The sequence below is a fragment of the Scyliorhinus torazame genome, chromosome 10 (assembly GCF_047496885.1).
Source record: "Scyliorhinus torazame isolate Kashiwa2021f chromosome 10, sScyTor2.1, whole genome shotgun sequence".
Lineage (NCBI taxonomy): Eukaryota > Metazoa > Chordata > Chondrichthyes > Carcharhiniformes > Scyliorhinidae > Scyliorhinus > Scyliorhinus torazame.
The window spans coordinates 146327770-146355332 of record NC_092716.1 but is presented as its reverse complement, the minus strand read 5'-3'; the positions used below and the strand labels follow the sequence as shown (position 1 = coordinate 146355332).

The 27563-nt window shown below is 44.9% G+C and overlaps 1 protein-coding gene across 1 annotated transcript in view; it reads left to right on the top strand.

The window, feature by feature from the left end:
• LOC140430960 (astacin-like metalloendopeptidase) overlaps positions 1-27563 on the top strand; it is a 665106-nt gene that overhangs the window by 111856 nt on the left and 525687 nt on the right. Inside the window, exon 4 of the mRNA XM_072518803.1 lies at positions 18910-18987. Within this exon, the coding sequence (XP_072374904.1) occupies positions 18910-18987 (78 nt within the window). The remainder of the gene's footprint in view (positions 1-18909; positions 18988-27563) is intronic.

The following is a 27563-nucleotide window of genomic DNA, read 5'->3' as shown; positions in this document are numbered from 1 at the left end:
AAGTGACAGTGGTGGTGTACCAGATGCACAGCATCAATTAGCCAGGGTGAGACAGTAGGAGTATGAAGTGATGCCAAGCGAGCGGCTGATTAACCCACAACCTTTTGAGGGTTTACAGTTCCTCTTCGAGGCAGCAGAGGTAGATAGCAAGGGAGGTATAGATATTGACAATCAATTTCTTTTGTGTGTTAAGGAGAACGTGAATGGAGAACTGTAGTGGTTCTGCAACCCCAGGGGCCAGCCAAAGTCAGTCGAGTCAGTGATGTCCTATACTTTGTTTCTGAAAGTTTAGATGCAGGCAGTGGTTACGAAAACTCCGATGAGGAGGTATAAGCTGTCACCCCAGGAATACTGCCTCTTGATTCAACAACCCTGAGAGAACCCACCCCTCAGCAGCTCTTGTTGCTGAAGGTGGCCATGTGAAGGCTAAGAGGAAATCTAGGGCTGGTGGAGTTGAAAATAGTCTATTGGTCAACAGTGAACCCAATATTTCTTTCAGCATTGACAGTCCTACTTGTAGTTTTAATAAAGGAGACCCTCGAGATTTGAGTAGATATTCTCTGGAAAATCAGGATGGACAGGTAGTGCTAACATGAGGAATCGAAAGAGGCAGGTGCAGAGAAGGTACTATTGTGGGGAAGCATCAGGAGGCACTCAGTTAACCACCCATGATGTGGACTTTAAACCTTTTGAACCCCTAAGGCCACATCTGTCTCGACTAAAACAGTAGAGACTGGCTCATGTAGAAAATTAGGAACAATGCATGTTGAGAAACAAGCAAACATGTTATGGTCCATGGGGCGCCAAGGAGAGTCTGAGAAGTCGATGGCCATGTTGGAGGATGAATCGGTGCTGGTTGCCCAGACTTTTTCAACTATGGGCTGCACGGGGTCGCACAATGGTTAGCACTGTTGCTTCACAGCAGCATGCACCTGGGTTCGATTCCCGGTTTGGGTCACTGTCTGTGTGGAGTCTGCATGTTCTCTCCGTATCTGCATGGGTTTCCTCCGGGTGCTCCAGTTTCCTCCCACACATCCCGAAAGGCGTACTTGTTAGGTGAATTGCACATTCTGAACTCTCCCTCAGTGTACCCGAGCAGGCGCCGGAGTGTGGTCACTAGGGGATTTTCACAGTAACTTCATTGCAGTGTTATTGTAAGCCTACTTGTGACAATAATAATGATTATTATTATTAACTGCTGCCTATATGCGTTTACAGAGACATTTAACACCCAAGAAAGCAAGATATGTCTGTCAAATTTGTTTGTGTTGTTTAATATAAATACTTTATATGTTTCCTGGAAACAAGAATGTGACTGCAAGTACTTTGTCATGCGTTTAAGAAATAAATCATTACTAATGTCAAAATCGGGCAGGGGACTTGTACCAGGGTCTAGTTTATTCAGGTATGTCCGTGTCCTGACATTTCATTATTTTAGGAGGAAGGTATGTAAGGATCCCTCTTGTGAATCCTGTCATGTGAAAGTACCTTTAAGAAATGGGTGTTTACAAATGGGCGTGTATATAAATATCTGTAGTGAGAGTACCTTTAAATAATGGGTGTTTATTACTGCAGTGATGTCAGAGAGTGGGTGGACCTGGGCTGTCTGTCAGGTTTTTACTTTCGTTTTAGGCTGTTTACTGCAGGGTGCGTTTAAGTTTCGTTTTCAGAGCTGGATAGCTGCAATCACAGCCAGAAGGTGTATTAATCTCTCTCTCTGTAATCTAAAGCCATGATGTGGCGATGCCGGCATTGGACTGGGGTGAGCACAGTAAGAAGTCTTACAACACCAGGTTAAAGTCCAACAGGTTTGTTTCAAACACTAGCTTTCGGAGCACTGCTCCTTCCTCAGGTGAATCACCTGAGGAAAGAGCAGTGCTCCGAAAGCTAGTGTTTAAAAAAAACCTGTTGGACTTTAACCTGGTGTTGTCAGACTTCTTTCTGTAATCTAAAGACTGTAAATCAATCCTTTGGTGATTTAAAACTAATAACTGCTCTCAGTAGTGACTTTAACCTGATGTGCTTCTGTTTTTTTTTAAAGTCTTATGGATGTTAAAAGGACAGCTTAAGCATTACTTAGTGTTGTAATCTTTGGAGGTTGTATTTGAATTGAAGGTTGCTAAGATGTTCACTATGTTTTAAAAAGATTAACTTGACTTCATAGAAGAAACATTGTTTTGCTTTAAAAAATACTTTTCCATTTCTGCTGTACCACACCTGTGGAAAGGGCCGTGTGCTCCCCATACCACAATCTATTAAAAGTTGTGGATCAGGTGAACCATGATACACTTTGGGGTTTTCTAAACCCTGGCCCATAACAATACATAAGGGGATGTTATATAAATGGTAATTGTTGCCATAGTACTAATGAAGTAAATCTGGAGGTGTGTTGTGTAACATATTGTGGTGACCCCAATGGATGTCCTGTGATCAGTGCAATACGATTTTCCATTACCTCCCCAGAATATGAACTTCCCCTTTAGGGTGGGGCGGGGGGATTCCCCTTTACGGTACAGGGCTTCCTCTCTCCAACCAGAGCCCCCGCTGTATAAAAGCCCCAGCCTAGGTGCAGGTGGGGGAAGTAGACACTTTGGGGAGTGGAGGTGTATTAGAATTGTATTGAAATAAAAATTGTTCGGGTGTCAAGAAGCCCTCCGGCGAGCTCCGGATATGTATTGACCCAAAAGACCTCAATAACAATATCATGAGAGAACATTATCCCATACCCAAACAGGAGGAGATCAAGTGCGAAATGGCCCAGGCGAAAATATTTACGAAACTGGATGCCGCTAAAGGGTTTTGGCAGATCCAACTTGATCCATCCAGCCGAACGCTGTGCACCTTCAATACCCCTTTCGGCAGGTTCTGCTACAACCGGATGCCATTTGGCATCATCTCGGCATCCGAGGTCTTTCATAGGATCATGGAGCAGATGATAGAAGGCATCGAAGGGGTGCGCGTATACGTGGACGACGTCATCATCTGGCCCACCACACCACAGGAGCACATATATCGTCTCCAACGCATTTTTGCCCGAATACGGGAAAACGGCTAGCGCCTCAACAGAGCCAAGTGTTCCTTTGGCCAAACCGAGCTGAAGTTCCTGGGGGACCATATTTCTCGGTCAGGGGTCCGTCCGGATGCAGACAAGGTGAGCGCCATCACAGCCATGCCGCAGCCGGCAGACAAGAAAGCAGTGCTACGCTTCCTTGGCATGGTCAACTTCCTGGGGAAGTTCATTCCTAACCTTGCCTCCTACACGACAGCTCTGCGCCACCTCGTCAAAAAGTCCACAGAGTTCCAGTGGCAACACACACACCAGCTGGAATGGGAGGAGCTCAAACTCACCACTGCACCGGTATTGCCGTTTTTTCGACACGTCTCGTGCCACCAAAATCTCGACTGATGCCAGCCAGTCCGGCATTGGGGCAGTGCTCCTGCAGCGGGATGACACGGCGTCATGGGCCCCAGTTGCCTATGCATCGCGAGCCATGACCCCCACAGAGCAGCGCTACACGCAGATCGAAAAGGAGTGCCTGGGCTTGCTAACCGGTTTAAACAAGTTCCATGATTATGTGTATGGTCTTCCCCGGTTCACTGTTGAAACTGACCACCGCCCCCTGGTCAGCATCATAAACAAGGACCTGAACGAGATGACCCCTCGCCTCCAGCGCATCCTACTTAAACTCAGGAGGTACGACTTCCAACTGATCTACACCCCAGGGAAGAAACACATTGTTGCGGATGCCCTATCCAGAGCAGTGAGCACGCCGCCAGATTCGGAGGAGTTCGTATGTCAGGTCGAGGCTCAGGTGGCCTTCACATCGGCAAATCTGCCAGCTGACGACTCCAGTCCGGCCCGTATTCGCCGAGAGACTGTGGCCGACCCCCTTCTACAACGTGTGATGCGCCACATGATGGGAGGGTGGCTCAAAGGGCAGTGCCCGCAGTTCTACAATGTCCGTGACGACCTGGCCGTCATTGATGGTGTCCTTCTGAAGCTGGACCGGATTGTGATTCCGCACAGCATGCACAAGCTGGTTCTCGACCAACTACACGAAGGCTACCTGGGGGTCGAGAAGTGCAGACGGAGGGCCCGAGAGGCGGTATACTGGCCGGGCATCAGGGACGATATTGCCAACATGGTGCTCAACTGTCCCACCTGCCAAAGGTTTCAGCCGGCGCAACCTCCTGAAACGCTTCTGCCCCATGAGCTGGTGACGTCCCCCTGGGCGAAGGTGGGTGTGGACCTATTTCACGCGCACGGCAGGGACTATGTCATCATCGTTGACTACTTCTCCAACTACCCAGAAGTCATACGCCTGCACGATTTGACGTTGTCTGCTGTCATAAGGGCTTGCAAAGACACCTTCGCTCGCCACGGCATTCCGATGACTGTCATGTCGGACAATGGGCCCTGTTTCGCCAGCCAGGAATGGTCATCGTTTGCTGCCTCGTATGGCTTTACGCACGTGACGTCTAGCCGTCTGCACCCCTAGTCCAATGGAAAGGCGGAGAAGGGCGTTCACATTGTCAAGCGGCTCCTCTGCAAGGCTGCTGCTGCCAGATCGGATTTCTGCCTCGCCCTGCTGGCCTATCGCTCGGCCCCACTAGCCACTGTTCTCTCACCAGCCCAGCTGCTGATGGGTCGCACCCTCAGGACCACTGTGCCTTCCATCCTGGCACCCACAATAGCCCATGCTCCGGTACTGCACAGGATGCAACTGCAGCACGGTCGCCAGAAGAGGTCATATGACACACGGGCAACTGATCTTCCCGCCCTGGCCTCTGGAGACAAAGTCCGCATCCACCTACCAGAAGGTGGCTGGTCAGCACCTGCCGAAGTTCTCCGACGCGTGGCTCCCCGCTCGTTCCTGGTTCGCATGCCTGATGGATACGTTCGTAGGCGCAATCGCCAGGCTCTTCGCCTCCTTCCATGCTCGCGACGAGACCTTACACTGACACCGTGTCCTCCTGTTGTTCCTGATAGCGACTTCGTGGAGCTGCCTGCTACCATGCCCCTTCCGTCGTCGCCCGTGGCCAGGCCCGCACCTCAACCGGTGGTTCCAGACCTACCCTTGAGGCGGTCAACCCAAATTTGTCGCCCACCTACTAGACTGGACTTATGAGACTGTTTACACGTTGAACTCATGCAACCACTGTGTTAACATGTTTATGTTCTTATCGTTACAGGAATTAGTTTTATCGTTCCACATTTCCCCGTTCTTTGTTATGGTACAACCTCGTTATTATGTCACACCCGACATCGCCCCTTGTATATAGTTAAGCCCCATGTACATGCTGTAAATATAACACACACACACATTTAGCTGCACTCAGTACACATCTCTATTTATAACCACGTAGGCACATAATCTTGTAAAAAAAGGGGGGATGTCATGATATTCAAGTGAACATCACAGCACAGACATACATACATAATGATGGACAGATCAACGGACCAATTAGCACACACAACACGACAGCCAATCACAGACAAGAGCATACACAGTACAAAACAAGGAACACGACACTTCCTGAGCAGTCCAGCAGGAGACGGCTCAGGGCACAGACCTCATTGCCAGCCACTCAGACAGTCACCATGTGCTGAGTACCAGAGTTTACTATGTCAATAATTAAATGAAATAAAACTGCGTTGTACCATTCGCAACCGTGTTGGTTCGTCTGTGTCTCAGAGTACCCAACACTTCAGTATGCTGACGACCTGTTGCTGTACGTGGCAGATCCAGTGGAGGGGATGGCAGAGGTCATGCGGATCCGAAGTGAGTTTGGGGACTTTTCGGGGTATAAACTCAACGTAGGGAAGAGTGAGCTTTTTGTGGCGCATTCAGGGGACCAGGGGAGGGGGATAGATGAGCTACCACTGAAGATGGCAGAAAGGAGCTTTCGGTACCTCGGGATCCAAGTAGCTAGGAGTTGGGGGGCCCTGCACAAGCTCAATTTGATGCGGTTGGTGGAGCAGATGGAGGAGGATTTTAAAAAGATGGGATATGCTGCCACTCTCACTAGCGGGTAGGGTGCAGTCGGTTAAAATGACGGTCCTCCCAAGGTTTCTCTTTGTGTTCCAGTGCCTTCCCATTATGATCCCCAAGGCCTTTTTCAAACGGGTAAGTAGGAGCATCATGGGTTTTGTGTGGGCGAATAAGACCCCGAGGGTGAAGAGAGTGTTTCTGGAGCGTAGCAGGGACAGGGAGGGCTGGCGCTGCCGAATCTGTGCGGCTATTATTGGGCAGCCAATGTGGCGATGATCCGTAAGTGGGTAATGGAGGGAGAGGGGGCGGCGTGGAAGAGGTTAGAGATGGCGTCCTGTGTGGACACGAGCCTGAGGGCGCTGGCAACGGCACCACTGCCGCTTTCGCCGTCAAGGTACACCACGAGTCCGGTGGTGGCGGCGACGTTGAAGATCTGGGGGTCGTGGAGGCGACACAGGGGCGAGGTGGGAGCCTCGGTTTGGTCCCCGATTCGGGAGAATCATCGGTTCGTCCCGGGAAGGATGGATGGGGGGTTTCGGAGCTGACATCTGGCAGGGATTAGAAGAATGGGGGACCTGTTCATCGATGGAACGTTTGCGAGCCGAGGGGCGCTGGAGGAGAAGTTTGGGTTACCCCCGGAAAACGCTTTCAGGTACATGCAAGTGAGGGCTTTTGTGAGGCAGCAGGTGAGGGAATTCTCGCTGCTCCCAGCACAGGGGATTGAGGACAGGGTGATTTCGGGTGTATGGGTTGGAGAAGGCAAAGTTTTGGCGAGTTACCAGGAGCTGAAGGAAGAGGAGGAGGCCTCAGTGGAGGAGTTAAAGGGCAAGTGGGAGAAGGAGCATGGAGAGGAGATAGATGAGGGTCTGTGGGCTGATGCCCTGAGTAGGGTTAATTCTTCCTCCTCTTGTGCCAGGCTCAGCCTAATACAGTTCAAAGTTACTCACAGAGCGCATATGACAGGGGCGAGGTTGAAATGAAATGAAATTTGCTTATTGTCACGAGTAGGCTTCAATGAAGTTACTGTGAAAAGCCCCTAGTCGTCACATTCCGGCGCCTGTTCGGGGAGGCTGGTACGGGAATCGAACCGTGCTGCTGGCCTGCCTTGGTCTGCTTTAAAAGCCAGCGATTTAGCCCAGTGTGCTAAACCAGCCTCTTTGGGGTGGAGGACAGATGATTGTTGTGTTCTTGTTCTTTCTTTTTGTTGGGGGGAGGGGGGTTTGTTGAAAATCTGTTGAAAAATTTGAATAAATATATATAGTTTTTAAAAAGACAATGGCTCTTTCAGAGGCTCTGAGGTTTTTGGGCGTGGAGACAGTCACACGCAGTATCTTACGGACAGAGACTAAAAGCAGACTGTAAGATTTGGCAAAAACATTGCAGTTAACATTATCTGACAAAATGCGAAAAGGTGAGGTACTTACTGCGGTAGCTGAGCATTTAGACAAATGGAACATGAGAAAGAATATGAAAGAGAGGAAAAAGAAAGAGAGAGAGCGGAAAAGAAAGAGAAAGAGATGGAGATGAAAAAGAAAAGGAGAGATAAGAAAGGAGAAAAGAAAGAATAGCCCTAGCAGAACAAAAAGAAAGAGAAAGGGAGATACAGATCCGGAAAAAACATAAAGAGAGAGAGTTTGATCTTTGGAAAATGGCCATGAAACATGACAGTCAGTTAAAATTGGCAGACGTAAAGGGAAACGTCCAGTTGGATGACAGTGATGAGGATAGTGAAAAAGAGTGTCAAAGTCGAAGGCTTAGTGGAGATCTATTTAAATATATCCAAACATTCCCAAGGTTTGATGAGAAGGAGGGAGAAGCCTTTTTCATTTTATTTGAGAAGGTGGCTGAACAAATGAAATGGCCACAGGACATGTGGGTATTACTGATTCAAACAAAGCTGATAGGTAGGGCTAGTGAAGTGTTTGCATCATTACCGGAGGAGGTATCTGGGACGTATGAGGAGATGAAAAAAATCCATCTTAGGTGCATATGAACAAGTGCCTGAAGCCTACAGACAAAGGTTTCGAAATTTAAGGAAAGAATTTGGTCAAATATACATGGAGTTTGAAAGGATCAAATAGAGTAATTTTGATAGGTGGATTTGAAAATAGACCAAACGTATGAAGCTCTCAGAGAAATTATAATTTTGGAGGAGTTTACAAATTCAATTCCTGATGTAGTGAGAACTCATGTGGAAGGGCAGAGGGTTAAACCTGCGAAGTTAGCAGCAGAAATGGCAGATGATTATGAAGTAGTTCATAAAGCAAAGTTTGGTTTCCGACATCAGTTTCAGCCTGTGAGGGATAGAAACTGGGGACATGAGAAATACTCAAATGGTAATGGTAAAGGAGATCTGATGGGAGATAATAAGGAGAGTGTACCTCAGATTAAAAAAGAAATCCAGTCGGGTGGATGAGACATGAAAAGTTTCAAATGTTTTCACTGTAATAAATTAGGCCATGTAAAGTCACAGTGTTGGTGGTTGAAGAAAAGCACTGGGAACGCTTCGGGCGCCCACTCAGTCAGAGGAACAATTGCAGTTGGTCGGTTCTGAGGCTGCAGGGGTCGAAGTGGTAGAGGGGAACAGCTAAGGTCGTCCGTCTGGTAGTGAGCATTGACCTTGGACTTACTTGCTTCTGATGTAGCTGGTGGAAGGGTCTCTCCACTTTGAGAGCTGATTCCAAGAGGGCGATTCTCTCTTGAGGCCTTCTTCTTACACCCAAAGGGGGTTTTGTGTGCTTTTGGGCAGCCTTGAACTTGGCCCCAATCAATTGGGCCATTTCTTGATTATTCGCATTGATCCTGATCAATAAAGGGGTGGGTGCCCAGATGGCTGGGTGTGTCCTAGGTGGCCGTTGGCCTTCTTTGTTTTCTGCTTTCGGTTTGGGGAACTGGCACCGCGAGGTCTGGGGCCAGATCGGTTACTTAAGTATCTTCCTTTGTTCCCGGAGATGGGCCATCCATATGCTAATGGGCCTACAGTTTCAGTCTTGTCTGGTAGCTGTTTCTCCAATAAGCAGACATGCTCTGTGCCTGCCTGCTTTCTTAGCATTGTCCATTTTCCCTGCAATCTTTGCAAATGTCCATTTTGTATTCTGGAAGTGGCCATCCCAGATGGCTACACAGTTTATCTTGGGTAATGATATAGCTGGATCACAGGTGGGAGTGCTGCCTCCTGTGGTTGATAAGCCAATGGAAAATCAGACAACTGAAGTGTTGAAGGATGAATATCCTGGGATTTTTCTGGATTGTGTGGTAACAAGGTCGCAAAGTCACAGGTTAAGACAAGAGGAGAAATCAATGAGAGAAGCTCACGTTGGAGTGCAATTATCAGAAACGATTTTTGATCCAATGGTTGAAAAAGAACAAGAACAGGTGGAGGATGAGGTGGATATTTTTAGTTCAGGAAAATTGGCGGAGTTACAACAAAAAGATGTAGAAATAAAACGGATGTATCAGAAAGCATACACAGAAGAGGAATCTGAGTGTATACCAGAGTGTTATTACGGTAAAAGTGATGTCTTGATGAGAAAATGGAGACCTTTACATGTGCAGGCGGATGAAAAGTGGGCAGAGGTTCATCAAGTAGTATTGCCGGTAGGGTATAGAAAGAAGCTGTTGCGAGTTGCACATGAGGTACCAATGGGAGGTCATTTGGGAATAAGGAAAACTCAAGCTAAAATCCAGAAACATTTTTGTTGGTCTGGACGCCATAAAGATGTAGTTAAATTTTGTTAATCATGTCGCACATGTCAAGTGATAGGGAAACCTCAAGCAGTGATAAAACCAGCGCCCTTAATACCCATTCCAGCATTTGAGGAACCTTTTACAAGGGTCATAATTGATTGCGTAGGACCGCTTCCTAAAACAAAAAGTGGGAATCAATATCTTTTGACTATAATGGATGTGACTACTAGGTTTCCAGAGGCCATTCCAGTATGTAATATTACAGCTAAAAAGATTGTGGAGGAGTTACTTAAATTCTTTACTAGATATGGACTATCTCACAGAAATACAATTGGATCAAGGATCAAATTTTACCTCAAAGTTATTCAAAGAAGTTATGGATAACTTAGGAATAAAACAATTTTAAATCAACTGCGTACCATCCAGAATCGCAGGGAACGTCAGAAAGGTGGCATCAGACATTAGAGACAATGTTGAGGGCTTATTGTCAAGATTATCCAGAGAATTGGGATAAAGGAATTCCATTCGTACTGTTTGCAATTAGGGATGTTCCTAATGAGTCAACCAAATTTAGTCCTTTTGAATTAATTTTTGGTCATGAGGTAAGAGGACCACTTAAATTGATTAAGGCAAAATTGGTGAGTGAGAAATCGGAAATTACATTATTGGATTATGGGTCAAATTTTAGGGAACGATTAAATAGAGCAGGTGAATTGACTGGACAACATTTAATAGTTGCACAGAATGTGATGAAAGAGGTAGCGGACAAGAAATCCAAAGTTCGTAGTTTTGCCAGTGGAGATAAAGTTTTTGTATTGTTACCAGTGGTAGGTGAACCTTTAAATGCGAGGTTTTGTTTGGCCTCATCAGATTGAAAGGAAATTAAGTGAGGTGAATTATGTGGTAAAAACACCAGATAGAAGGAAGACTCACCGAGTGTATCATGTGAATATGTTTAAAAGGTACTTTTAAAGGGAAGGAGAGAAAAAGGAGGTTTTAATGATTCTAACTCAAAGTGACGAACCAAATACAGATGACTCTGAATTTGACATACCTCAAATTAAATTGTGAAACGAGGATGTTCTCATAAATTGTTGAGTTACCTTCCAGAGGAAAAACAAATTGACCTGAAAGAGTTATTGATATCACATGGGCACGTTTGTCGAGATAAATTGGGAAGTACTAAAATGACTATACATGATGTAGATATGGGAAATGCTGTTCCAATCAAACAACATCCATATTGACTTAACCATTTAAAATTGGCACAGGTTAACAAAGAGATTAAGAGTATGCTTAAAAATGGCATAATTGAAGTGGGTTGCAACCAATGGAGTTCACCCATAGTGATGGTATCTAAACCAGATGTTACCCAACGGTTGTGTGTGGACTATAGAAAGGTTAATGCAGTTACAAGAACGGACTCTTATCCTACCCCACATTTGGAGGATTGCATTGAGAAAGTGGGGCAATCAGCTTTTATTTCCAAACTGGATTTACTTAAAGGTTACTGGCAGGTACATTTATCAAACAGGGCAAAGGAGATTTCAACTTTTGTGACTCCAGATGGTATATGCCAATTCAAAGTTATGCCATTTGGCATGAAAAACACCCCTGCCACATTTCAACGGTTAACGAACAAAGTTGTTTCAGGATTATCCAATTGTGCGGTATACATCGACGATCTGGTAATTTTCAGCCAGACATGGAAAGAACGTTTAAAACATCTGAAGAAGTTATTCGATCGACTCCAGGAGGCGGGTTTGGTGATAAACCTAGCGAAAAGTGAATTTGGAAAAACCCAAGTCACTTTCCTTGGCCATACAATCGGACAGGGTCGAATGGTCACATGGGGTGTGAAACCAACAGTTATTGAGGAGTTTCCAATACCCTCAAAACAACGGGAAATGATGCAATTTCTTGGCATGAGTAGATCTGATCGAACATTTGTGAAAATGTTTTGTAGCGTGATTGCTCCACTGATGGACTTGCTGAAGAAACGTCAAAAATTTCTGTGGACAGCAGAGTTTCAACAGGCATTTGACTGCCTGAAAGCTGTGATAACCAATGTATGAATGAAAATCGCTTCTTGTCACAAGTAGGCTTCAAATGAAGTTACTGTGAAAAGCCCCTAGTCGCCACATTCCGGCGCCTGTTCGGGGAGGCTGGTATGGGAATTGAACCGTGCTGCTGGCCTGCTTGGTCTGCTTTAAAAGCCAGCGATTTAGCCCAGTGTGCTAAACCAGCCCCAATGCTCCTGTGTTGGAGAATTGCAAGGGACTCTGTGATCAGATTGAACTAAACTATCTGACTTTAAAGAGAAATGCCGAGGCGTAGAGAAATGGACGGATTGTGCAGGTACCTTTTTGTTCAAAGACTGTCAATCGAGAAGGATTCCTGTTGGAGGAAGAAGAACAAAAATGGACTATATTATTATACCAGTTTACGTGTGTTGTTTTTTTGAAATGAAAAAGTATATTTACTGTGTGTATTTCTTAAAGGATAGTGAAAAGGTGAAGAATGAAACCATCTTGAAATTGATGGGTTTTTTTCTTGGGGGGAGGTGTCATGTGAAAGTACCTTTATGAAATGGGTGTTCATAAATTGGCGTGTATATAAATATCTGCAGTGAGAATACCTTTAAGAAATGGGTGTTTATTACTGCAGTGATGTCAGGGAGTAGGTGGAGCTGGGCAACTTTTTACTTCGTTTTAGGCTGTTTACTGCAGGGTGTGTTTTAGTTTCATTTTCAGAGCTGGATAGCTACAATCACAGCCAGAAGGTATATTAATCTCTCTCTCTGTAACCTAAAGACTGTAAATCGATCCTTTGGTGATTTAAAACTAATAACTGCTCTCAGTAGTGACTTTAACCTGATGTGCTTCTGTTTAAAGGTTTTTTTAAAAGGTCTTATGGATGTCAAAATGACAGCTTAAGCATCACTTAGTTTTGTATTCTTTGGGAGTTGTATTTGAATTGATGGTTGCTAAGATGTTCACTCTATGTTCTGAAAAGGTTAACTTAAATTCATAGAATAAACATTGTTTTGCTTTAAAAAATACTTTTCCATTTCTGCTGTACCACACCTGTAGAGTGGGTCGTGTGCTCCCATACCACAATCTATTGAACATTGTGGGTCAGGTGAACTCCATGATACACTTTGGGGTTCTCTGAACCCTGGCCCATAACAATCCTCGTCAGACACTTGTTTCCCTTTTCATTTCTGTTCTTTTGGATGTTATACTTCCTGCACTGGGCATTGTGGGGTGTACCTCTTTAAATAAGAAAAACAATCGTAAGAAGTCTTACAACACCAGGTTAAAGTCCAACAGGTTTGTTTCGAATCACTAGCTTTCGGAGAACTGGTCCTTCCTCAGGTAAATGAAGAGGGAGGTTCCAGAAACAGATGTCTCGACAAAGTCAAAGATGCAAGATGATACTTTGAATGTGATCCTTTGCAGGTAATTATGTCTTTACAGATCCAGAGAGAGGGATAATCACAGGTTAAAGAGCTATGAATTGTGTCAAGCCAGGATAGTTGGTAGGATTTTGCAAGCCCAGGCCAGATATTGGGGGGTGAATGTAATGCAACATGAATCCAAGGTCCCGGTTGAGGCCGTACTAATGTGTGCGGAACTTGGCTGTAAGTTTCTGCTCGGCGATTCTGCATTGTTGCGTGTGCTGAAGTCTGCCTTGGAGAACGCTTACCCGAAGATCAGAGGCTGAATGCCCTTGACTGCTGAAGTGTTCCCTCACTGGAAGGCAACATTTCTGCCGGGCGATTGTCGCGCGATGTCCGTTCATCTGTTGTTGCAGCGTCTGCATGGTCTCGCCAATGTACCACGCTTCAGGACATCCTTTCCTGCAGCATCTGAGGTGGACAACGTTGGCCGAGTTGCACGAGTATGTATCACGTACCTGGTGGGTGGTGTTCTCATGTGTAATGGTGGTACCCATGTCGATGATCTGGCACGTCTTGCAGAGATTGCCATGGCAGGGTTGTGTGGTGTCGTGGTCGCTGTTCTGAAGGCTGGATAGTTTGCTGCAAACAATAGTGGGTGCCCCCACTACTTGCCTTTAAACAACCGCGCAACCTCAAACAAACCATTGTTTGCAGCAAACTACCCAGCCTTCAGAACAGCGACCACGACACCACACAACCCTGTCATGGCAATCTCTGCAAGACGTGCCAGATTATCAACATGCAGCCGTTCAGGCCGCGCGACAATGCAGAATCGTCGAACAGATACTTATAGCCAAGCTCCGCAGACATGAGTACGGCCTCAACCGGGACCTTGGATTCATGTCGCATTACATTCACCCCCCACCATCTGGCCTGGGCTTGAGAAATCCTACCAACTGTCCTGGCTTGAGACAATTCACACCTCTTAACCTGTGATTATCCCTCTCTCTGGATCTGTAAAAACTTAATTACCTGCAAATGTCCACATTCAAAATATCATATTGCATCTTTGACTTTGTCTATATATGTTTCTGAAACCTACCTCTTCATTCACCTGAGGAAGGAGCAGTGCTCCGAAAGGTAGTGATTTGAAACAAACCTGTCGGACTTTAACCGGATGTTGTAAGACTTCTTACTGTGCTCACCCCAGTCCAACGCCGGCATCTCCACATCAAGAAAAACAATAACAGATATTCTCTGACATCAGCGATAGCCCAATTTGACAGGCTTGGCCAGCAGCCAATCAGCTCTCCTAGAATTCCGGGACAACCCTTGTTGTCGTTTGCGATGGGTGGAACCAAGCGACTGGCTCACTTCGAGGCTGAATTACAGTACATGTTGGATATGTTGCGGAAACAAGCAAAACGTTGTGGTCCATGGAACACCAAGTAGAGTTTGGGAGATTGAAGGCCATGTTAGTGGGTGAACCGGTGATGGCTGCCCCGGACTTATCCAGACCATTAAAATGGCCACAGATGCCAGTGACCTGGGGATAGGGGCAGTGCTATTAGCCCTTCAGCATATTGAAGTATATGTTCGAAATGATAATTTTCAAAGCTTAGTTTATACAGACCGTAATCCGCTTGCGTTATTGAAAGATTTAAAGCCTGGAACGCAAGATTATTCCTTCGCAGTTTAGCAATACAACAGTTCAATATTAAAATTGTTCACATCCCTAGAAAGTATAAGGAACCCTCTTGTGAATCCTCATCGGAACCTTGTTTCCCATTTAATTCCTGCTCTTTTGGCTGTTGTACTTCCTGCACCTGGGCATTGCTGGGGCCTACCTTTTCAATAAAAAAAACAACAGCAGGATGTGCTCTGATATCAGCAATGCTCCATTTTTAAACTTTGGCCAGCTGCTAATTGGTTTTCTTAGATTTTCGGGACAACCCCTGTTATCAATTGTGATTGCTGAAACTCTTCAGAAGCTTCTAGAAAACAGGCATGTGGCTCTCGGGTTTCATTTTCGTTTTTGAGATAGATGAAAGCTGAGGAAGGCTTTAAGTTCTCTCTCCCTGATGGAAGTGTATCTCTCAAAAACCCCAGTTGGAGGCTTGGTTTTCTCCTCAGCTGAGCTAGGCATTCTCTGAGAGACTGTTTCTCCAAGTTAGTTTTCAGTGGATCAAGAAGCCGGAAAGTACAAGCCCTGATCTCTGATCTGACGTGTCTCTGTCTGAAGGGGTAGATTTAAGACACTCCCTCTGTGCAGCCAGGTGTGTGAAAGTTCCACTTCTGCTTAAGACATTGGGGAGCTGAATCTGATTTAGCTCAACTGATGGCCTGGTTTAAAACTGTTCTCTCTACAGTCACTTCAGCCTGTGGGAGATTCCAGTCCAGCGCAACCTGCAGGAACAGAGGGCTGTTTAAAAACCTGTTTGCAATCCTCAAGAGAAGGATTCTATTATTATCTTGGTGAATCTGAGGGCTAGTCTGGTAGAGGTCAGTTCCCTAAAATGACTTCCCATAGAGAATTCTACAGCCTGCATATTCTCATTGAAGATACCATTTGAAGATCCAAATCAACAAATGATCTCAACACTTCATTACCTTGGATGATCACCGGCTTCAAAGACTGCTGCCTCAGCAGCAAAGAACCATCTCACGCCTTTTAATCCCTGCTAATTTCAATCCTTTCCTGACCCCAACCGTGTGTCTGGCTTGTGTGTGCCTGGTTGGAGGATGGGTCAGGATTTGGGGAATAATTAGATAAGCAGATCATTGTTCCATTCTTACCATGATATGTTGAGCTTTTAATCTTGTTATAAATAAACAGAATTGCTAATATTTCACTTACAAATCTGGTACCTGTAACTCATTGGAGCAGTCAAGGGTCAAAAACCACAGGAAAATACACGAGTTAGTCGTTAATTCACTTTCGTTGGGAATCTGGGGTCTGAGGAGTTGACCGCACATTCGCCCAGGGTGTGGGCGAATTACTATCGAAATATTACTATAGAAATATTATCACAAAAGGATAATATGATTGCGGATGGTTTGTCACACATTTAAGGGCTGACTAGTTACCAATGTAGAAACTGGGGAGAGAATGTATATAATGGGGATGGATTGATGGATATGTGTTTGTGACTTGCATACCCCATACCTTGCATACAGTCGATTTTGCTTAGTTGGCTTCTCAGTTGGTTTATGATGCAGAGCAAGGTCAACAGTGTGGGTTCAATTCCCATACCAGCTGAGGTTATTCATCAAAGCCCTGGCTTCTCAACCCTGCTCCTCACCTGAGGTGTAGTGACCCTCAGATTATATCACCACCTGTACGCTCTCCTCCTCACTGGGGAAAGTAGCCTGTGCTCATCTGGAACTACAGTGATTTTACTTGGGGACCAGTTTGGCTCACTTCACTCGACAGCTGGTTTATGATGCAGAGCAAGGCCAACAGTATGTGGTTGACTCCCATACTGGCTGAAGTTATGCATGAAGGCCCTGCTTACTCAACCTTGCTCCTCTCCTGAGGTGTGGTGATCCTCAGGTTAAATCACCACCAGTCAACCCTCCTCCTCACAGGGGAGCAGCCTATGTTCATCTGGAACTATGGTGACTTTACCTCATTATGAAATGTTTGTGCCCTGATGTTTCATTCCTTTTTGGGAGGGTGGTATGTAAGGATCCTTCCAGATAATTCCCTTATTTCCCCTTTCTTTATTTTTGCCATTATCATTTTTGACCCATGGATTCTTAATGGACATACATGGACATAGGGGATGCAGTGGCGTTGTGGTATTGTCACTGGATTAGTATTGTCACTGGACGAGTAAACCAGAGACCTAAAGTAATGCTCCAGGGCAGGTTCAAATCCTGCCACTGCAGACGGTGACATTTTAATTCAATAAAAATCTAGAATTAAAAGTCTCATGATGACCATGTTGATTGCCGTAAAAACCCATCTGGGTAACTAATGTCCTTTAGGGAAGGAAATCTGTCATCCTTACCTGATCTGGCCTACAAGTGACTCCAGATCCGCAGCAATGTAGTTGACTCTTATCTCAAGGCAATTAGGAATGGGCAAAAGTGCCGGCACAGCCTGTGACGTCCTCTCCCATGAATGAGTAAAAACATTTTTTTAAATGTATCTTTAAGTCAAGCAGCAGCAAGAATGAGAAATGTAATAAGTCGCAACATAGTATATGGTTCTGCTACCTTTGGACAACAGAACCCAGATGTTGTGGAACCCGAGAGATGGGGTGGGACAAGTGGTGATTGGATCCTGCCTGAGTTGAATGATTTCCAGAGACCTGAGGAAAACAGAGTTGGGACCTGGATACATAAGGACTGGGGCTGGATTCTCCATAGCCCGGCACCAAAATCATGTTCGGCCGCACGCTACGGAGAATGGATTGTCAGGCCTAAATCTGGGCCGGTGCCTGTTTAACGCCGGTCCGCTCCCTCCAAACTGGCGTCTGCATGATGCGCACCATTTCAATGCCATTGCCGTGTAATCGGCCAGCCCACCCGTGATGCTCCGCCCCCGATGAGCCGAGTTTCCGACGGCACAGGACACGTGTGATCCCAACCGTGCGGGAACCCGGCGTGACAGCTGCGAACTGTGCCCAGCGCCACCACACTCAGTCAGATTCCATGCCACTGGCTGGGGGGAATGGTGGGGGGTAGCCAGGGGCTGGCCAGGAACTCGGGGTTTGAGGATTAGGTTACGCGCAAGGCTGGCCCCATGTTGTATGGCGTGACCGCTGCAGGTGATCAGCTATGCGCATGCATGGCCCAGGACCTGCCCATGCTCTGGCCGGTTTCTGCAGGATCTACGGGCACTTCATGTGACCGGTACTAGCCCCTCACCGGTACCGAAATCGGTGAGGGATTCGTGCCGATTTGCCAATTGTGAAATACCACAGGACCCATGGCGGCATCGGCACTTAGCCACAGGAAAGTAGAATTCAGCCCCTGGTCTCTCTGTCTGTGTCCAGAAAGGCTGTGAGTTGATGCATTTTTGAACCTACAGAGAATCTGAATGAATCCACAATGAAACTATTACAGGATGTAAACCAAGACCTCGATCTGAAAACTTACGTTGAAGGAAGGTCTGCTTAAAGACAACCATTTGAAACAAAGAGTCTTTTTCCTTTTATTTATTATTTGCAACCCTCTCCTCGCCTCTGTGTTTGTCTGTCTTGCATTTATGTATATAGAGGGGTGGGGGCAAGTTAAAGTGGGAGTTTAGGAATTACATAATAAAGGGCAGCACTGTGGTGCAGTGGTTAGCACTGCTGCCTCGTGGCACCGGGGACCCTGGTTCGATTCCAGCCCCAGGTCACTGTCCATGTGGAGTTTGCGCATTCTCCCTATGTCTACGTAGGTCTCACCCCCACAACCTCCAAAGATGTGCAAGGCAGACGGATTGGCCATGCTAAATTGCCCCTTAATTGGAAAGTAAGAGAATTGGGTACTCTAAATCATTTTTAAAAAGGAATTACATAATAGTTAACCAATTGTATTTGCTGCATATTTTATTATTGTTCTTGTTATCAATAAAAAGTAATTGTGTTTAAACTTACAAATCTGGTGACCATAATTATTGGGCACCCAAGGGCCAAAGACTTTGGGTATTTTTCTCAGAATCATTCAATTGTGTTGCCACTCTGTGTCCAGTGGGGCTGAAATTGACCGCGAACTAGTCCAGGAGGGTCATAATTCCTTCACGAAGGATAATAGACTTTTCCGTATAAGCAAGATAAAATATCATTTAATTTCATGAACTGATACCAAATTTTTACTTCTCATTCATTTCAGCTGCCTTAAAAAATGAAAAATGGGATAACAGTGAGTCAGATGTATTCAGTATAATATGGAAAGTCAACAAAGAACTGAGTAAGAAATGTTTTTGGTTACGATTATAGTGATCTCAATTATTCAGATATTTAAATGATCAGAGTGCTGTTTTATATAATTAACCATTAAATTGTATTATATTGTGATATTATAAGGTATATTGGCAGTGCTAAACTTTAGTAATGGTGTCAAGGTCATGGAAATGATACATAGAATTAGATGGAATATATTGCATAGAAACAGGCCATTTGGCCGAACAAGTCCATGCTGATGTTTATGCTCCACTTGAGTCTCTTCCTATTGTTCCTCAGTTAAATCTACTATCTTAACCATGTAAACATTTCTCCCAATTCTGCTTTTCTAGATAAATGCATTTATACTGTTTGCTCCAAATACTCCCACCTGATGAATTACACATTTTCACCACTCCTTGGTGGAGACATTTCTTCTGAATTCCTGATGGGTAAAGCAATTTCATCTGGATTCCTGCGTGAGCTTCTTGATGACGATCTTATATTAGTCCCCAGTTATGCACTTCCCCATAAGATGGAACTTTTATTCAGTATCCATTCAGTCAAAACCTTTCATAATTTTAATGACCTCTATAAGGTCAATCCTAAGGCTTATTTTTACAAGAGAAAGAGACCCGACCTGTCAGTCCTTTTCTGATATGTATATTCATATGTAAATTCCTGATGCCATTCTTGTAAATCCTCTCTGCACTCTTTCTATATCCTTTTTGGAATCAGGCCTTTGCACCCTCTCAAGACTGGGACTTTCCATTCCAAGCCTAGGTCCCATGGCAGAAATGGAAACTGGGAATGTTTCCTACCATGGAGGCTGGTGGGAGGCCAAAGGAACGGACCCATCATCCATGCTTAACTAAAAATATTACAGATAGTATCAAACGTAAAGATAAATAATTTAATTGTGCAAAAACAGGTGACAGGTCAGAAGATTGGACAGAATATAAGGAACAGCAAAAGATAACTAAAAGATTAATAAGGAGGTCAAAATTAGAGTACAAAAGAAAACTAGCCAGAAATATAGAAACAGATAGTAAGAGTTATTGTAAATGTTTAAAAAAGAAAAGCTAGCAAAGTGAGTGTTGGTTCTATAAAAAGTGAGTCTGGAGAATTGATAATGGAAAACAAGGAAACTTGTGACACGAGCAAACCTCGTGGCCAGGATATTTATGCCTCTCCAGTTTAGATGCAACCCGTCCTTCTTATACAGGTCACACCTACTCCAGCAGAGCTCCCAATGGTCCAGATAACTGAAACCCTCCCTCCTACACCAGCTGTTTAGTCACGTGTTTAGCTGCTCTATCTTCCTATTTCTAACCTCACTGGCACGTGGCACAAGGAGTAATCCCGAGATTACAACCCTAGAGGTCCTGTCTTTTAACTTTCTGCCTTGCTCCCTGAGCTCCTGCTGCAGGACATCATCCCCCTTCCAGCCTATGTCGTTAGTACCAATATGTACCATGACCTCTGCCTGTTTGCCCTCCCCCTTCAGAATGCCCGCTACCCGTTCTGAGAAATCCTGGACCCTGGCACCAGGGAGGCAACATATCATCCTGGAGTCTATTTCACATCCACAGAAGTGCCTATCTGTGCCCCTGACTATAGAGTCCCCTATGATGATTGCTTTTCTGCACTTTGACCCTCCCTGCAGAACATCAGAGCCAGCCGTGGTGCCACTTCTCTGGCCCCTGCTGTTTTCAGTATTGAGTAAATTGTTGGACCTTCAGGCTGACAAGAGCAAGGGTCCTGATAGACTTCATATTAGAGTTTTGATATAAAACATTGAACTATTAGTTTGAATTATCCAAAATTCACTGGATTCAGGGAATGTGCCATTGGATCGGAAGATAGCAAATATAACTTCATTATTCAAAAAGGGAGAGAGACAGGAAGCGGGAAACTATGGGAGCGATCTTCCGGCTTCATTACGCTCTCGCTTAAGTGAAACTAGGCCGGTGAATAGCGGGAGAGGCCAAAAATTAGATCCGCGCCAGGTGCCAAACTGTTTGCGATGCAACCTGACCGCTCTGTAGGCGAAATTGGGATCTCGCCAGAGCATGGCGAGAAACCAATTATCGCCACTTAAGCCCCATTTCCATACAATTAATGAGAGCCACCCCTTATCCAATGGCCTTCTGTCATTCACCCCCCCACCCCCAGCAAGTCCTCATGCCGATAAGTGCTCCTTTTCAAAAACGTGACCCTGATGGAAGCGCTTCTGTGGGGAGCTGAGGAGGTGAGTAGCCACCTTTGCTCATGGGCGAAGAGCCCGGGGTGTGCAGGGCTTGCTGCCCTGTGCTTGATGGGGATGGGGAACCCTCCGCAGGCGTAGGCTGTTATGGGATGGTGGGGTGCGCTGCAGGGGGGGGTAACCAGGGGGCAACCACTCGATACACCTCCATGCCAACCCCTGGATCACGTGTACTCGTTCCGGGGACAACTATCGTCCTTGCCCGTCTGCCCCAACGACCACCCATAACCCCCACCGACTGCCGAGGCCCCTGGCCATGCAGATGAAGGCTATAGCTTCTCGGGAATTGGCAATCGTGGTGAAGTGAGCACTTCACACAACGCAAGTGAATTCCCATGGGTGGGGGGGCCATATAGCATGTGGGAGTCATTGCATGACATCCGAATCAGACCGCGATGCCTGGACAATGTACCTGAACATTGCAGGAGGCAACACCATACATGCAGCAATCAACATCCGAACATCCAGGGGATGGGACACAGCTCTGGGCGTCATGTCCATGGCTGGAGGGTGGGTGCGTGCCACGGGGAGGAGTCCAGCGGCCAGGCCAGTTGACGTTGTGAGTGGGTGTCTGGTGGACAGGGTCTGGGGTCCAGTGAGGGGGGCCCACTGGTGCTGCACAATGCAGCCATACGCCGGAGAAGGCGGCAGCAGCAGCGTCTGCAGATGCTCGAGGCAGGGGTAATGTGCAGGATCCGCCCCACACCTGAGGATCCGGCCGCCCATCAGGCTAGAGAGGGACCCAGAGAGGGAGTCCCACGATGGCCCAGGGTGGACAGGGCCGCTGGTCATTCGAACAGATGACGGAAAGCGCAACAAGGAAACAGTGCGACACCTGTGCCATGTACTCACGGACTTGGCACCATGTAGGGGAGGAGGACACCAGCTACCGCTGGCCCATCAAGGTCACCGCAGCTCTGTACTTTTATGCCAAGTGATCATTCCAGGACTCGAGTGAGAACCTGTGTGGTATCTCACAGGCCACAGCCCACAGGTGCATCCGTCACAAATGCCCTGTATGCCCGGGCGGAAGGCTACATTGCCTTTGACATGGACCAGGCTCAGCAAGATGCCCTGACAGCAGGTTTCTCTGCCATTGCTGGGATGCCCCAGGTCCAGGGGGTAATAGGTGCCTCGCATGGTGCCCTGCACTCAGCGGGACATCTGTGGGTGCTCCACATTAACAGAAAGGGGTTTGTCATGTGAGAGTACCTTTAAGAAATGGGGGTTTCTAAAATAGCTGTTGTGGATGTACCTTTAAGAAATGGGTGTTTATCAGTGATGTCAGAGTGTGGGTGGAGCTGGGCTGTCTGCTTTTACATTCGCTTTGGACTTTACATAGTGTGTTTAGTTTCGTTTTAGATTAGGGGGAGCTGCAGTCACAGCAAGATGTGTATGAATCTCTGCAAGCTGAGACTGTTCATTTGGTGATTTCAACGTGGTAACTGTTCTCAGTCGTGAAGTTAAGTCTGATGTCTTTCTGTACAAAGGTTTATTTTTGTCTTATGGATGTTGCAAGGAAAGATTAAGAGTTACTTATAGCGGACTGTATTCTTTGGGGGATTTATTGGTGTTGATAGTTGTTAAGATGTTTACTGTGGGTTTATAAAATGTTAACTTGTTTCATAAATAAAGTGTTTTAATTTAACAGTACTGTAGATTTCTGTTGCATCACACCTGCAGAGTAGTGCCATGTGCTCACCATAACTACAATCTATTAAAAGTTGTGGGTCAGGTGAACTCCATGATACACTTTGGGGCTCTCTAAACCCTGGCCCATAACAAATTGGGGGCTCGTCCGGGATAGAAGTCTATCTATTGGGTTGGCTTTGTGAACTTAAAGACAGTGAGGGGTGAGAATATTGTGGTTGCTTTTCAGGTGTGGTATTTCAGTTTAAGTAGGGAGTGTGTTATGGACATTTGGCTCTTTCAGAGGCTCTGAGGTTTTTAGGGGTGTAAACGGTCACACGCATTAACTTACAGACAGAGACTAAGAGCAGACTGTTAGATTTGGCAAAAACATTGCAGTTAACATTACCTGTCAAATGTGAAAAGATGAGGTAATTATGGCGGTGGCTAAGTATTTAAATTAAAAGTATTTAAAGCCCAAGTGAAGCAAAGGAGGTGCAAAAGTTTGTACAGCCTGATGAAGAGGTGATTGATAAGAAGGTGCCAGATGTCTTTAAAGAATCTACTTGTGTGGGTAGTTTACTCATGTGTACCAGAAGGAGCAGGTAAAAAATTCACAGTTTTAAGGGATACGGGAGCTAGTCAATCTTTAATGGTAAGAGATGAGGAGTTATGTAGTTTGGGAAGAATGTGGCCAGAAAAGGTGGTAATATGTGGAATTCAGGGTAAGACGAGTGTTCCATTATATAAGGTAAGGTTGGAAAGTCCAGTAAAGAGTGGTGAAGTGGTAGTAGGAGTAATAGAGAAACTATCTTGTCCAGGAAGATAGTTTATCTTGAGTAATGATATAGCTGGATCGCAGGTGGGAGTGATGACTATTGTGGTTGATAAGCCAGTGGAAAATCAGACAACTGAAGTGTTGAAGGACGAATATCCTGGGATTTTTCCGGATTATGTAGTAACAAGGTCGCAAAGTCACAGGTTAAGACAAGTTGGGAAATCAAAGAGTGAAAATGAAGTTGAAGTGCAATTATCAGAAACGATTTTTGACCAGATGGTTGAAAAAAACAAGAACAGGTGGAGGATGAGGCGGATATTTTTAGTTCAGGAAAATTGGCGGAGTTACAACAGAAAGATGTAGAAATAAACCGGATGTATCAGAAAGCATACACGGAAGAGGAATCTGTGTGTATACCGGAGTGTTATTAACGTAAAAATGATTTCTTGATGAGAAAATGGAGACCTTTACACATGCAGGCAGATGAAAAGTGGGCAGAAGTTCATCAAGTGTTATTGCCGGTAGGGTATAGAAAGGAGGTGTTGCGAGTTGCACATGAGGTACCCGTGGGGGGTCATTTGGGAGTGAGGAAAACTCAAGCTAATACATTTTTATTGGCCTGGACTACATAAAGATATAGTTAAATTTTGTCGATCATGTCACACATGTCAAGTGATGGGGAAACCTGGGGAAGCAGTGATAAAACCAGTGCCCTTAATACCCATTTCAGCATTTGAGGAACCTTTGACAGGGGTCTTAATTGATTGCGTAGGACCGCTGCCTAAAACAAAAAGTTGGAATCAATATCTTTTGACTATAATGGATGTCTACTTGGTATCCAGAGGCCATTCCAGTACATAATATTACAGCTAAAAAGATTGTGGATGAGTTACTTAAATTATTTACTAGATATGGACTAACCACAGAAATACAATTGGATCAAGGATCACATTTTACCTCAAGGTTGTTCAAAGAAGTTATGGATAGTTTCAGAATAAAACAATTTAAATCAACTGCGTACCATCCAGAATCGCAGGGAGCGTTAGAAAGGTGGCATCAGGCATTAAAGACAATGTTGAAGACTTATTGTCACAATTATCCAGAGTTTGGGGATAAAGGAATTCCATTCGTACTGTTTGCAATTAGGGATGCACCTAATGAATCAACCAAATTCAGTCCTTTTGAACTAATTTTTGGTCATGAGGTAAGAGGACCACTTAAATTGATTAAGGAAAAATTGGTGAGTGCAAAATCAGAACTTACATTATTGGATTAAGTGTCAAATTTTAGGGAACGATTAAAAGTTGCACAAAATGTGATGAAATGGGTCGTGGACAAGAAATCCAAAGTTCGTAGTTTTGCCAGTGGAGATAAAGTTTTACTATTGTTACCAGTGGTCGGGGAACCTTTAAAAGCAAGGTATTGTGGACCTTATCAGATTGAAAGGAAATTAAGTGAGGTTAATTATGTGGTAAGAATGCCATATGGAAGGAAAACTCACCGAGTATGTCATGTGAATATGCTTAAAAGGTACTTTGAAATGGGGAGGAGAGCGAAAGGGGGGGGGGTAATGATTCTAACTCAAAGTGATGAACCAAATCCAGATGATCTTGAATTTCACATACCTCAAATTAAATTGGAAAACGAGGTTGTTCTTAAAAATTGGGATACATTGTTGAGGTACCTTCCAGAGGAAAAACGGACTGACCTGAAAGAGTTATTGATATCACATGGGCAAGTTTGTGGAGATATGTTGGGAAACACTAAAATGGCTATACATGATGTAGATGTGGGAAATGCTGTTCCAATTAAACAATCTTCATATAGACTTAACCCTTTGAAATTGGCACAGGTTAACAAAAAAATTGAGAGAATGCTTAAAAATGGCAGAATTGAAGTGGGTTGCAGCCTATGGGGCTCACCCATAGTGATGGTACCTAAACCAGACGGTACCCAATGGTTGTGTGTGGACTATAGAAAGGTTAATGCATTGACAAGAACAGACTCTTATCCTATCCCACGTTTGGAGATTGCATTGAGAAAGTGGGACAATCAGCTTTTATTTCCAAACTAGATTTACTTAAAGGTTACTGGCAGGTACCTTTATCCGAAAGGGCCAAGGAGATCTCAGCTTTTGTGACTCCAGATGGCATATCCCAATTCAAAGTTATTGCATTTGGCATGAAAAGCGCCCCAGCCACATTTCAACGGTTAACTAACAAAGTCGTTTCAGGATTACCCAATTGTGCGGTATACATCGCGATCTGGTAATTTTCAGCCAGACATGGAAAGAACATTCAAAACATCTGATGGAGTTATTCGATTGACTTCAGGAGGCTGGTTTGGTGGTAAACCTAGCGAAAAGTGAATTTGGAAAAGCCCAAGTCACTTTCCTTGGCCATACAATCGGACAGGGTCGAATGGTCCCACGGCATGTGAAAACAAAAGTTATTGGGGAGTTTCCAATACCCTCGACACAAAGGGAAATAATGTGATTTCTTGGCATGAGTGAATTCTACTGGAAATTTGTGCCAAATTTTAGCAGTGAGGTTGCTCCACTGACGAACTTGCTAAAGAAGCGTGGCAAATTTAAGTGGACAGTGGAGTGTCAACAGGCATTTGACTGCCTGAAGGCTGTGTTGACCACTGCTCCTGTGTTAGCCATCCCAAATTACACCAAACCATTCAATGTGGCTGTTGATGCGAGTGATGTGGATGTAGGTGCAGTGCTTCCACAAGATGATGATGAAGGACTAGAGCGGCTTAATGGGTATTTTTCAAAGAAATTGAATTCTCACCAGAAAATGTATTCAACGATTGGATTGGATTGGATTGGATTGGATTTGTTTATTGTCACATGTACCGAGGTACAGTGAAAAGTATTTTTCTGCGAGCAGCTCAACAGATCATTAAGTACATGAGAAGAAAAGGTAATAAAAGAAAATACATAATAGGGCAACACAACATATACAATGTAACTACAAAAGCATTGGCATCGGATGAAGCATACAGGGTGTAGTGTTAATGAAATCAGTCCATAAGAGGGTCATTTAGGAGTCTGGTGACAGTGGGGAAGAAGCTGTTTTTGAGTCTGTTCGTGCGTGTTCTTAGACTTCTGTATCTCCTGCCCGATGGAGGAAGTTGGAAGAGTGAGTAAGCCAGGTGGAGGGATCTTTGATTATACTACCTGCTTTCCCCAGGCAGCGTGAGAAGGAGACTTTGAGTTTGGTGCTGGCTTTGCAACATTTTCACATTTATGAGACCAGCAATCCGTCTGACACCATTATCTATACTGATCATAATCCATTGACGTTTTTGGAGCGAATCCGGATTAACAATGCAAGACTGTTTCGATGGAGTTTATTGTCACAGCTATTTCATTTAAAAATAATATCATGTGGCAGGACGAGAAAATGTGATAGCCAATGCTTTGTCACGAATGTGATGAACGCAAGCAGGTTCAGTGGAGGAAGAAGAACTAAAATCGACTGTGTTATTATAAATGTTTGCGTGTTCTGTTTTGTTGAAAAAGAAATAGAACATAGAACGATACAGCGCAGTACAGGCCCTTCGGCCCACGATGTTGCACCGAAATGTATATTCACTGTCCACTGTTGATGGTTTATTTTTTTTTCTTGGGGCAGGTATCATGTGAGAGTACCTTTAAGAAATGGGTATTTATAAAAATATTTGTAGTGGATGTACCTTTAAGAAATGGGTGTTTATCAGTGATGTCAAATTGTGGGTGGAGCTGGGCTGTCTGTCTGCTTTTACTTTCGCTTTAGATTGGTTGCTTCACGGTGTGTTTGGTTTCGTTTTAGATTTGGAAAAGCTGCAGTCACAGCAAGATGTGTATGAATCTCAGCAAGCTTATGAATGTTCATGTGGTGATTTCAAAGTGGTAACTTCTCAGTAGTGAAGTTAAACCTTT